The sequence below is a fragment of the Corylus avellana genome, chromosome ca4 (genome assembly GCF_901000735.1).
Source record: "Corylus avellana chromosome ca4, CavTom2PMs-1.0".
Classification (NCBI taxonomy): domain Eukaryota; kingdom Viridiplantae; phylum Streptophyta; class Magnoliopsida; order Fagales; family Betulaceae; genus Corylus; species Corylus avellana.
Genome location: NC_081544.1, coordinates 29183264 through 29197122, shown reverse-complemented (window position 1 = coordinate 29197122; position 13859 = coordinate 29183264). Strand labels below are relative to the sequence as shown.

The 13859-nt window shown below is 37.3% G+C and overlaps 2 protein-coding genes across 2 annotated transcripts; both read right to left on the bottom strand.

Moving 5' to 3' along the window:
- Nucleotides 1–3264: 3264 nt before the first annotated feature.
- On the bottom strand, nt 3265–4807 carry LOC132179106 (UDP-glycosyltransferase 75C1-like). Its single transcript, XM_059591747.1, has one exon. The coding sequence runs from the start codon at nt 4802–4804 to the stop codon at nt 3344–3346; it is 1461 nt and encodes a 486-aa protein (XP_059447730.1). The 5' UTR covers nt 4805–4807; the 3' UTR covers nt 3265–3343.
- A 6212-nt stretch (nt 4808–11019) lies between these two features.
- Nucleotides 11020–12595, bottom strand: LOC132178851 (UDP-glycosyltransferase 75C1-like). The gene has a single exon (XM_059591419.1). It carries the CDS (start codon nt 12520–12522, stop codon nt 11062–11064), a length of 1461 nt encoding a protein of 486 aa, XP_059447402.1. The 5' UTR covers nt 12523–12595; the 3' UTR covers nt 11020–11061.
- Between the last annotated feature and the right edge of the window lie 1264 nt (nt 12596–13859).

Below are 13859 nucleotides of genomic sequence, written 5' to 3'. Positions count from 1 at the left end.
TCAAATTGATGTTATCTATGTTGTAAAAAAGCTTTGTATCAAAAATTATCTTTTAATTTATGAAGAAGAATTGTCTCTACAAAAGTAAAGATGAAGCCTTATGAGAGAAAAATTATTTTTGATTATCTCGATAACATGTCACTTTTTTAATAGGTAGCATTTTTTAAGCGTTTTGACGCTTTAAAATAGTTTAAATTACCTAATTTGAGAATTTTCAATTTTTAAATAAATTGTAAGGGATTGCGATTTTCGCCTCATCTATATTTTGGATAATGATTCATAATATAATAGAGTTGTTATAATATTAATTAAATAATTAAATCTATATTTTTTTTTTTATGAACTTAAACTTTTAAATAAATAATGTTTTCACGTTAGCTAGTCGTCATGTCTCAAGTACATTGCATATATTCTCTTAAATGATTTGTTAGAAGTAAATGAAGTGTATTCAACCTGTCACCATTATTAACCCAAGTTGTAAACTAATTACAATAATTGTAATATCTTTTTTGATTTCAGCAAGACTTTTAGGAACTGAATCCTTTCTAGTCTATTTGGAAAGCTAATCCTCTTTACAATATAAGGAACATGATCCTCTCTGGTTCAGATTAATGCTCATATGTTGAAAAGTATTGCTTTGGCCAAGGGCAATCAAGCCAACCGAAAAAAAAAAAAAAAAAAAAGAAGGCTTTGTCATGTGTTCAGTACATTCCTCAGCATCATTGAAAAACAAAAATCATGTGTGGATAAATAATTTTTCCGATTGTTACACGAGTCACGACTGACGCTCTATTTTGATTGGTAAATGAAAAATGTAGTACGACTTTTTACGTTGAATTAATTTATTTAATACACATGCTTTTTTTAAAATAGTATTTTGCTTGCTGGCTACTAAAAAAGGAGTTGTGATTTAGAGCACACAGCATGCTTAGCACACCGTACAAGAATTTTTTTTTTTAATATTTTAATACAAAAAAAATATATATATATATATTTTGCCCGCGTGCTAAGCTATTTTACTTCACCCCTCAAAAAGTCTCAAACAACACTATCATGGGTCAATTCCCTTAAATTTTCCCTTAGAAAATTTGTACATGCCACTAAGATTTTGTTTGATAAAATGATTTTCATTGAATATTTTCAACAGAAAACCTGGTGGTGGACGAGTAAAGTTATGAGCGTCTTAATAACGTCTTAATCTGAAAATGAGATGCTCAAATTTAAAAAATATTTATCATTTTTAAAAATAAAAACAATCTTTTAATAAATTCAGATCTTATCCAATAAGCAGTCGCTTTCGAGAGTACGTTTGTGGACGAGAAAAAAAAGAAGTGGAACACGTACAATCAGGCTTTGTCTCTTGTGGTTGTCCAGCAGAGAGACACATAATTAGTTAGTGGGTCTGAAATTGGCATGATGCTTGACAAGAAGAAGGAAAGCTGACGTGTATTTTATTACTTTCTAATTCTATCTCACTCTCTCTTCTTTCTTCTCGTCGACTCTCGAATATCATTAAAAACTGATTAAGAGGATGCCCCAATCCCCATTGCTCCTGCAGTTTCTTTCAACCGTACCATGTGCTTCGTGGGACGAATGGGCTGTCATTTTAAGTTAATTTATTTAATTAATTCAAATAATAATTAACATGAATTTACAAAAATATAAACATTGATTATATCTATTTTATATACATAAAAATTACTTACCATGGGGTTGTATATGATGTGAATATTATTAAGATACAATTCTTTTTTCTTTTTTCTTTTTTTTGATAATTTTACTTCAAACCTTTGAATTATTAAACTCTTTTAAATCTCATGAATTATTAAACAAATAGTTGCTTGACGATAAAATTCACATTACAAACTTAACAGATCAGGACAAGCTGCGCTAATGAGCTTTCTGTGAAGTTGATTAGCACACCATCAGGCATCAGAGCGTGTTGACCACATCAGAAAATTGGTTTGACACATTGCTTCAAAATGTCCAAAAAGGCAACAATAATAATGAGCTCATCCAGCTTCCCAAGTGACCGAGGGATATATACACTCAGAGAGTTACTTGAAATATCTCTATATGAGCAGAAGACAAAATTCATCTGTAAAACACAAACTTATAAGATACCCTTATTCTTCATGTGCGCTGCCCTGCAAATCCGGCATACTTGAAGCAGAGATGAGCAAATTTCTTCCCCTGTTCAAGGATGATGAATTGAAGGTGCAAGGGTGGAGTGGTTAGAAATACCTGCTTACACCTCTGCACCTTCAGTTCATCATCCTTGAACTCTTCTTCAAGTTCAGCGAATGGAGAATCCAACACATACTGCTGATGGATCTACGCAGTAAAACAACGGTAGAGACTGCAGGCTCGTTGTTTTTGGACAAATCAAGCTCGTCCAAGCACCATCTAGATGATGTTTAGTCTCTAGACCTGGCTCCTCAATCGCTTTGAGGATAGAGAAGTGCTGGTGAAATTTCATCAAGTCTTCTAAGCTTGCCATCCATGAAGGTGTTGATTCCGTTTCAATAATCGGAAGTCAACAATTTTACCGTTGTTCTACCACGTAGACCCATTGGAAGTACGGTATCATATGCAACCCAATTATGAGGCCCAGGTGTGGCAACTTCCTTATAAAAGAAGAAGGTCGAGAAACGCAAACGCTGGGGGCATCTTCCTTGCAAGGAAAATACTCATCACCCCCCTCTAAACTGCAGAAATTATATGTTGTTCCTCAGATTTTTCTTTTCTTTTCTTATATAACCAAATTCCTATTTGATTACCATCTAATTTGAAAAATCACACAAGATAAATGCTATACATATTTTTACTCTCATAATATTCTGCATAACAGTGAAAATTATCATTGGATCCAAAATCGAATAGGGATCTATTCAAATTCTAATGAATGAATACATACTAGAGAATGTAAAAGTGGGAGGGAACAAAATCTTTTTCAGTTTAAATGAAGTGGAGAATATTCGGTTTTGTCTTTTTTTACCTTTTAAGATGGATAAAAATAACATCTACCATAACTAACAAGATATTCTCCAAATGAAATAAAATGAAAATGATTATAATTCAAATGAAAAGTATATGTAACACTTATTTTCACTTAAAGCATTGAATGTGTTTGACCGCCACTTACCCTAAATTAGAGGTAATAGTCTCTCAATTTCAAATGAATGCTATCCAATTTATGGTCATAATTCAAATTTTATGCATTTAACAATTTACATGAATTTTTATTATTTAAATTTTTAAAAAGAAGTATCAACATTCACTCTGAATGCACCTTTTTTTTAATTCAACTTCGAATACACTGTCAGCAAGAAATGTGATATTTTTAACAACCACCTTGTGCAATCTCATCGACAAAAGTTTTAAGATTGTTATACGAAGAACCGCCTTCGTTGGTAGCCTCCGCAGCCGAAGCCTTCCATTTCATAGCATTCCTTCTAATATCTTCCCCTCTCCCTCCTCCTAAAATCAATTCCAAGCATCTCTTGATCTCATCACCTCCCACAATTCCATCCTCATTTGCAGTCACCCTCACTCCCGTTTTCCACACGTCTTCGATCAACTTCGCGTTTGTCCCTTGATCTGACCATTGGGGGAACGCAACCATTGGCACCCCACAAGTTAAGCTCTCCAAAGTTGAATTCCACCCGCAATGTGTCACAAAACATCCCAACGAAGGATGTGACAAAACCTCAAATTGAGAGCACCATGGCACGATTTTTCCCTTTTCTTCCAATTCCTCCATGCAACTCAATATATCTTCTTCCTTCTCTTCTTCTCCGTTTTGCTTATCTCTTATGACCCACAAGAAGGGGCGGCCAGACTCCAACAATCCACGTGCAATTTCCTCCATTTGTTGCTTGGATAACACCAATATGCTCCCGAACGACACGTATACAACGGATGATTTGGACTTGGAGTTGAGCCATTCGATGTAGTCCTTGGAGCTTTGGAAAAGATCTCCTCCAAAAGAAGTGTCGGATGGATCTTTTCCATCCAAAAAAGCAGACGGCGTTAGCGGCCCAATTCCAATCAAATTGAACTTTTCGATCGCTCTTAACGCCTCCGGCTCCAGTGCATCAAAGGTGTTCACTAGTATTATCGGCTTGCTTTCTTTTTCAAGCGCTTCAAGTTGCTCTTGCAGTGTTGGGAGCATAAAAGTATGCGCATTTGAAGCAAGGCTGACGCACGACAGGTCACGGCTAGTGAGCAATGGCAGTCCCGGTAATTGTATCGGACAGGAGGGGTCATTGCTGCTGTTCCTGATGACATCACCATAACCATTGAAGAAGTAGTAGTATATGTCCAAAACCATGGCGGGTTGAATCCAAAGAAGCGCTGATGGGAGGTGAAGTTCACTCGCCACGTCCCCAACCCAGGGGAGGAGGATGGTGTAGACCAAGCCAGTAAATGGGCGACCCTCGTTTGCGCTGGACACGACAAGATCAGTGAGAGCTTGGGAGCCACGGCGCCTGATCTCGGACATGTAGTTGCCGGGGTCGCCACCAATAAATTTAAAGCCGTCGTCGTAGCCGTCGGAGAAGGTGGAGAAGGTCAAGCCGTCGGGATCGGGGGTTTTGGCCATGCGGCGGCGGGCGGCGACGCTGGTGACGAAGGTGACGTGCGCCCCCAAGCGAATGAGGCGCTTGGAGAATTGGAGGCCGGGATTGATATGGCCCTGGATCGGAAATGTTATGAGGAGGAAGTGGGGCCGGACCATGATGGTGTATAGGCTGTACCTGCTCTGTGCAAATGGCTCTGGTTGCTCAAATTTTGAGACATGCATGATGAGGACGCAGAAGGACCGTGTATAAAGGTTGGGGGGAATAGTTGTTATGACGTCTGCGGTGACGATTTGGAGAAAGGCCTGCCATTTCCAACCAGAAAAAAACAACCTACCATCATTTCATATAGTAATTAAATATAATTTCTATACTTTTATTGATTTATTTAATTTTTAATTTTTCTATTTTTTTAATGATTAAGAGAGAAAATAATTTTTTTTTTTTTTTTTTTTAATATGCATAAGGATTACTAGAGTACAACCATATGCATTGGTTGTATTATAGCTATCCTAATAGTTAGAGATAATATAAAGACTTTACTGTGGATAACTTTTTGGTGACATTTTTAACAATTTTTTCTAAACTTAGGAAATAGGAAAAGAAACCACATATAAAGGAGCTACTCTAACAAAATTTGCCCTCGTGACCATCTCTGTTTTATGCATTTTGGGCTTTATTTTGATAACGAGTTTTTATGCTTTATTTTTTCTTCTATTTTTTCAAAATAAGGCACTAATAAATCACTCCAAAAAGAAAAGAGGGATAAAAACCATAAGTTAAAGTTGATTAAATATGAAATGCTTTAAGTATTTTGAAGAATAAGGATCCCATACAATTTTAAGGAAATAGTAGATTATCAAATTATATGATTTTGGTTATTTTTAGCTACCGAAATGCTTGAAAAATTTTACATATTAAAAATTTGAAATGTTACTGTTGATAATTAAGTATATTTTAATCAGGTTCTTGTTATCTATGTTGTAAAAAACCTTTGTGTCAAAATTTGTCTTTTAATTTTATGAAAAAAAAAAAAAAAATCGTCTATACAAAAGTGAAGATGAAGCCTTATGAGAGAGAAATTATTTTTGATTATCTCGATAATATGTCACTTTTTTAATAGGTAGCATTTTTCAAGTGTTTTAATGCTTTAAAATAGTTTAAATTACGTAATTTGAGAATTTGCAATTTTAAAGAAATCGTAGAAGATTGTGATTTCGCCTCATCTGTATTTTGGACGATAATTCATAATATACTAGAGGAATTATAATATTAATTAAATAACTAAATTAATAATTTTTTTTGTGAACTTAAACTTTTAAATAAATAATGTTTTTACGGTAGCTAGTCGTCTTGTCTCAAATTCATTGCATATATTCTCTTAAAGGAATTGTTAGAAGTTCATTAAGTACACTGTATTCAACGGATTCGAATCTCCTGGAATTCTTAGAGGAATTCTAGTTTTTGAAATTTTAGTTCCAAGCTATCCATTTTTATTCAAGAGTTATTATCATGTCACGTGTCCCACTACTAATAAAATAATAATAATTTTTTAATGATATTAATAATCATCATTATTTTATTATTTTATTAGTAGTGAGACATATGGTAGGATAATGGCCATTGGATGAAAATAAATGACTTAGATCTGAAATTTCAGAAACTGAAATTTTCCTAAGAATTCTAAGGAATCTGAATCCGTATTCAACCTGTCACCATGCATTATTAACCCAAGTTGTAAACTAATTACAATAATTGTAATATCTTCTTTGGTTTCAGCTAGACTTTTTTTTTTTTTTTTTTTTTGAAAAGCTGAGAAAATCTTATTCAATACTCAGAAAACAGAATATCACAAAGAATTGATATTTGCTTCTCCTCTTACAATACCACAGACCTTCGGCGGAACAGAATCCAGCCAAGTAGCATCTGTGACATGGGCGGTAGCTAGCTTAGCTAACCGATGAGCAGCCTTATTAGCCTCCCTCCTTACAAAATTAAACTGAGCAGTCTCAAAGGTCCTCATTTCACCTTGGATTCCCTCCACAAGGTGCCCATATTTGCTCAACCAGGGACCTTCTTTGTTAACTTCCTTGACAATGGTCTGGGCATCCCCTTCGAAAATGATTCGCTGTAAACCCAATTCCCTGCTAAAAATAACCGCATATGAAGCTGCCAAAGCTTCGGCCACTACTGGTTCGGCTCTCATCAGTTTCGTCATACTCCGAGTCGCTAGAAAAGCATTATTTGATGTCCGGGCTATACAACCCAATCCAATTTTTCCTTGTTGAGAGTCCACTGCAGCGTCCCAGTTCACCTTGACTAGACCTATTGGAGGTGCCTTCCAGATTTCCACATGTTGCCGCACTTCAGAGACTTCACCATCTGGGTGTCCATCATCCCCACTTAAATTTGCTTCTTGAAACAAAGCCAATGCTTCATGTGCCTCCTGTATGAGTTGGTTTGGATCCATGAACCTTTCTCCATGAACGATTGCATTTTTGCGTAGCCATAGGCGTCTCGCTGTCACCGCAAACAGCTCAGCCTCATTTGTATCACAGCTGTCCATGATCTCCTTAAACACTTGCAAGAAGGACTGACCCACACATTTGCTCTTTTGTAATTTTTTTATCCCACAACCCCAAACATCCTGTGCTGATGGGCAGCTCCACAAAATGTGTTCGACAGTCTCCTCCTCTCGTTCACAAATAGGACATCGCTTATCGTACACCACGCCTCTACTATGTAGATTCACCCTAGTGGGGAGTGAATTATTTAGAGCCCTCCATAGGAACATTTTAACTGCACTTGGTACGCCAATTTTCCAACAATAATTCCAGACCCCATCAAAATCATGGGGGCTTGATACTCGACCCTGCAAATTAAGCTTCGTTTCCATCTCTAAATGATAAGCACTCCGAACAGAAAATTGCATTGAGGGTGCATCGCCAAATCAATTTATCTTTAGATGAAATTGGGCTTAAAGGAATACCTTTGATTACTTGTGCTTCATGGGACAGAAAATTTTCATCAATAAGCATCTCCTTCCAACTTCGGGAGTCTCTATCAATGAGGTCAGAAACTTTTGCATTCCCCTCCATATCCTTCCTTGGTGATTGGATCATAAAAGTTGTCGGGGTTGGAAGCCAAGGATCACCCCACACTTGAATGTCCGAACCATCACCTATCCTCCAAATAAGTCCCTGTTTGAGGACTACTTTGCCGCCATAATGCTTCGCCAAGCAAATGAGGGGTGCATCCCTACTTGAGCCTGCAAAATAGATGATGAGGGATAATATTTTGCTATAATAATTCTTGCGGCCAAAGAATTGGGGGCGTGAAGTAATCTCCACATTTGCTTTCCAAGAAATGCTTTGTTAAAAGCCACTAGGTCCCTAAATCCCAAACCTCCATCCTTTTTTGCTTTCCCCATTTTTTCCCAGCTCACCCAATTAACTCTAGAAGTATTTTCTTTGTGGCCCCACCAAAACCGCTGCATCATACCTTGAATTTCTTTACACAAGGACAAAGGAAGGAGAAACACACTCCTGCAATAAGTCGGGATGACCTGAACTACCGTCTTAAATAACACTTCTTTTCCAGCCTGTGACAGGAATTTATTCTTCTAATTTTGTAAACAATTCCATACTCTATCTTTCAGACTTTGGAAAGCCCGCACCCTTGACTTTCCGACTAATGTTGGCAGCCCCAAGTATTTATCAGAACTTTGGGTAGCCTGTAGCCCCGACAGTCTTGATATTTCCTCCCGTTTTTCCTGCTTAGTATTGCGGCTAAAGAAAAGAGATGTTTTCTCCTTGTTGAGTTTTTGCCCCGAAATAAGTTGGGGCAACACCCTCTTTAACCGGTTAGCCAAAACTTTTCATATAAGCTTATACGTCACATTACATAAACTAATTGATATGAAATCAGGCACATGTGTGGGATCCATCTTTTTTGGGATCAAAGCAATATGTGTCGCATTTATGTTTATATCCATCTTGCCACTATTAAGGAAATGAAGGACTGCATTACATACCTCCGCCCCAACGGTGGGCCAATTTTGTTGGTAAAATTTAGCTGTGAACCCGTCTGGTCCCGGTGCTTTGAGTGGCGCCATTTGTTTCAAAGCTCCTTGGATCTCTTCAACAGAAAAATGGGCATCCCTGGTTGGTCATCTCCTCAGTAATTCTCCCCAATATTGCATCTGTACATTTTTCCACCTACTTCGGTTGGGCCGACGAGAACAAGTCTTGATAGAAACCAACAAAAGCATGTTCAATTGATTTCTGAGTAAAGCATAAACGTCCCCCATCATCATGAACCTGCTCAATAGAATTCTTGGCGCACACATGCATGATAGTATTTTGTGTTTTTATCTCCATTGCACAGCCAAGTCACCTTTGCCCTTTGCCTCCACTTTATGTCTTCTTGTTCCAACAAACCATGTAACTCCCCCTTCAGCTTCTTCTCTCTTTGTCGTTTAGCTGGATTTGCCTCTGTTTGAATCTTTTCCGGCTCTTTTGTTTTTTCTTTGATAAGACCTTCTGATGCCCATTCCTTCTTTTTTACCCATTGCTTAATATCTTGTTTACATCAGTTGAGTTTGCCACGAACATCCAACCATGGATCACTCAGCCGTGGACAATCAGCCCAAGAGTTACGAACAACCTCCTTAAAACCTTTATCTTTTGCCCAGTCCGCATTAAGGCGAAAAACACCTTTTCTTTTCACCCTTCTTTCACAACTTTCCGTAGAAAGCAGCAAGGGGTGATGATCAGAGCTACGACACGCCAACACTTCCACATGCACCATCGTCCACAAAGAGCACCACTCCTCATTTGCCACCGCCCGGTCAAGTCGCTCTGGCGTATAATGGTGTCCAAACCTCCCATTATTCCAAGTAAACTTTAGTCCTGTAAAGCCCAAATCATGTAAACCACAATCCTTCAAAGTTTCTTGAAAAGCAACCATTTGTCCCCTAGCCTTAGAAACAACCCCATTTTTTTCAGATAAAGCAACAATCTCATTAAAATCACCAATCATTAAAGACTTTTACTCTCTAGTCTATTTGGAAAGCCAATCATTTTTACAATATAAGAACCAGGATCCTCTCTAGTCTAGATTAATTGTGCCGCTCATATGTTGAAAAGTATTGCTTTGGCCAAGGGCAATCAAGCCAACCAAAAAAAATAAAAAAAATAAAGGCTTTATCTTGTGTACAGTATATTCCTCAGCATCATTGAAAGACAAAAATCATGTGTGGATAAATAATTCTTCCGATTGTTACATGAGTTACCACTGACACTCTATTTGGATTGGCAAATGAAAAATATAGTACGACTTTTTACGTCGAATTAATTTATTTAATACACATGCTTTTTTTAAAATAGTATTTTGCTTGCTGGCTACTCAAAAAGTCTCAAACAACACTCTCATGGGTCAATTCTCATAAATTTTCCTTTTGAAAATTTTTTACATGCCACTAAGATTTTGTTTGATAAAATGATTTTCGTTGAATATTCTCAGCGAAAAACCAGACGGTGGCCAAGTAAAGTTATGGCAGTATGGACAACAACGCCTAGTCTCTATCGATTTGAAAATGAGATGTTATAATTTAAAAATTATTTATCATTTTCAAAAATAAAAGCAATCTTCCGAAGAATTCAGATCTTATCCGATGAAACAGCCGCTTTAGAGAGTACGTTATGGACGAGAAAAAAAAAAAAAGTGGACCACGAACAATCAGGCTTTGTCTCTTGTGGTTGTACAGCAGAGAGACAAATGGTTATTCAAATTGGCACAATGCTTGACAAGAAGAAGGAAAACTGACATGCATTTGATTACTTTCTAATCTCTATCTCACTTTTCCTTCTTTCTTCTCGTCGGCTCTCGGATATCATTAAAAACTAATTAAGAGGATGCGCCATTGCCCCTGCAGTTTCTTTCAATCATGTGCTTTGTGGGACGAATGGGCGGTCATTTTAAGTTAATTTATTTAATTAATTCAAATAATAGAATTTTAATAATAATTAACATGAATTTACAAAAATATAAACATTGATTATATTTATTTTATATATATAAAAATTACTTACCATGGGGTTGTATATGATGTGAATATTATTATGAAGATACAGTTTTTTTTTTAAAAAAAAACTTTATTTAGACTTCTGAATTAATTACTAAACTCCCTTAAATCTCATGAATTATTAAACAAATGAGAAGTGCATGCAACACTTATCTTCATTGAAAGCATTGAGTGTGTTTGACCGCCACTTACCCTAAATTAGAGGCAATAATCTCTCAATTACAAACGAATATTATCCAATTTATGATCAGAATTCAAATTTTATGCATTTAACAATAATGTACATGATTTTTTATTATTTAAATTTTTAAACAGAAGTGTCAACATTCACTTTGAATACACCTTTTTTTAAAAAAATCAACTTCGAATACATTGTCAGAAAGAAAGGTATTATTTTTAACAACCACCTTGTGCAATCTCATCGACAAAAGCTTTAAGATTGTTATACGAAGAACCGCCTTCCTTGGCAGCCTCCGCAGCCAAAGCCTTCCATTTCATAGCATTCTTTCTAATATCTTCCCCTCTCCCTCCTCCTAGAATCAATTCCAAGCATCTCTTGATCTCATCACCTCCCACAATTCCATCCTCATTTGCAGCCACCCTCACTCCCGTCTTCCACATGTCCTCAATCAGCTTCGCGTTTGTTCCTTGATCTGACCAGTGGGGGAACGCCACCACTGGCACCCCACAACTTAAGCTCTCCAAAGTTGAATTCCACCCGCAGTGTGTCACAAAACATCCCAATGAGGGGTGTGACAAAACCTCCAATTGAGAGCACCACGGCACGATCTTTCCGTTTTCTTCCAATTCCTCCATACAACTCAATTTATTGTCTTCCTTCTCTTCTTCTCCGTTTTCCTTAGCTTTTATGACCCACAAGAATGGGCGGCCGGAATCCAACAATCCGCGTGCAATTTCCTCCATTTGTTGTTTGGATAACACTAATAAGGACCCGAACGACACGTATACAACGGATGATTTGGGCTTGGAGTTGAGCCATTCCATGTAGTCCTTGGAACTTTGGAAAAGATCTCCTCCAGAAGAAGTGTCGGATGGATCTTTTCCATCCAAAAAGGCAGACGGCGTTAGCGGCCCGATTCCAATCAAATTGAACTTTTCGATCGCTCTTAACGCCTCCAGCTCCAGTGCATCAAAGGTGTTTACTAGTATTATCGGCTTGCTTTCTTTTTCAAGCGCTTCAAGTTGCTCTTGAAGTGCTGGGAGCATAAAAGTTTGCGTACTTGAAGCAAGCAAGAAGGACGGCAGGTCACGGCTAGTGAGCAATGGCAGTCCCGGTAATTGTATCGGACAGGAGGGGTCATTGCTGCTGTTCCTGATGACATCACCATAACCATTGAAGAAGTAGTAGTATATGTCAAAAACCATGGCGGGTTGAATCCAAAGAAGCGCTGATGGGAGGTGAAATTCATTCGCCACGTCCCCAGCCCAAGGGAGGAGGATGGTGTAGACCAAGCCGGTAAATGGACGACCCTCGTTTGCGCTGGACACGACAAGATCAGTGAGAGCTTGGGAGCTACGGCGCCTGATCTCGGACATGTACTTGCCGAGGTCGCCATCATTATCTTTAAAGCCGTCGTCGTAGCCGTCGGAGAAGGTGGAGAAGGACAAGCCGTCGGGATCGGGGGTTTTGGCCATGCGGCGGCGGGCGGCGACGGTGGTGACGAAGGTGACGTGCGCCCCCAAGCGAATGAGGCGCTTGGAGAATTGGAGACCGGGATTGATATGGCCCTGGATCGGATATGTTATGAGGAGGAAGTGGGGCCGGACCATTATGGTGTATCGGCTGTAACTGCTCTGTGCAAATGGCTCTGGTTGCTCAAATTTTGAGACATTCATGCTGAGGACGCAGAAGGACCGTGTATATAGGATGGGTGGGGAATAGTTGTTATGACGTTTGCGGTGACGATTTGGAGAAGAGTAATGATTCAGAGCACGCCTGGCGTGCTTTAACAGTGAAACACGCCAGGTTAAATTTTTTTTTTTTTAATTTTCAAAAAAGTTAAAATAATAAAAAAATCACGGCCGGCGTGCTCAATATCTTTACCCTTTGGAGAAAGGCTTGCCATTTCCAACCGAGCACTGATTGGGAGCACGCAACGTGCGTGGCACGCCTACGCACGCCAGTGCAAATTTTTTTTAAAAAAATAAAATTTTGCAGGCGGGGTGCATTGTTTTACCCTTTCCAACCCCAAAAAAACAACCTTTTAGGACCATTCTTATGCGCTTCCTTTTTTATTTTCTATAAATTTATAGGTTAGAACTACTTTTTATAGTTCTCTATCTACTTAATTGTACTCCACCATAACATTTTTTATCATTTCATATACTAATTAAATATAATTTTTATACTTTTATTTATTTATTTAATTCTTTATTTTTTTACTTTTTTAATGATTTAGGGGAAAAAATAAGTTTTTTTATTTTATTTTTATTTTAATATGTATAAGGATTGCTAGAGCACAACCTTATATATTGGGTTGTACTATAGCGATCATAATATTTAGAAATAATATAGAGACTTTACCGTGGATTACTTTTTTGTGATTTTTTTAACATTTTTTCTAAACTTAAAAAAAGAAACCACATGTAAAGGAGCTGCTTTGAATGCTCTAACAAAACTTGCCCTCGTGACCATCTTTGTTTTATGCAATTTCGCCTCATCTGTATTTTGGACAATAATTCATAATATAATAGATGAGTTATAATATTAATTAAATAATTAAATCAATAATTTCTTTTGTGAACTTAAACTTTTAAATAAATAATGTTTTTATGGTAGCTAGTCGTCATGTCTCAAATTCATTTATATTCTCATAAAGGAATTGTTAGAAGTTAAATTAAGTACACTTTATTCAACGGATTCAGGTCCCTTGGAATTTTTAAAGGAATTCTTTTACGAACCGAATTCTCTCTAGTCTATTTGAAAAGCCAATCATTTTTACAATATAAAGATCAAGTTCCTCTCTAGTCGAGATTAATTGTGCGCTCAAATGTTGAAAAGTATTGCTTTGGCTAAGGGCAATCAAGCCAACTAAAAAAAAAAAGAGAGCTTTACCATGTGTACAGTATATTCCTCAGCATCATTGAAAAACAAAAATCACTTGTGGATAAATAATTCTTCCGATTGTTACACGAGTCACGACTGACGCTCTATTTTGATTGGCAAATGAAAA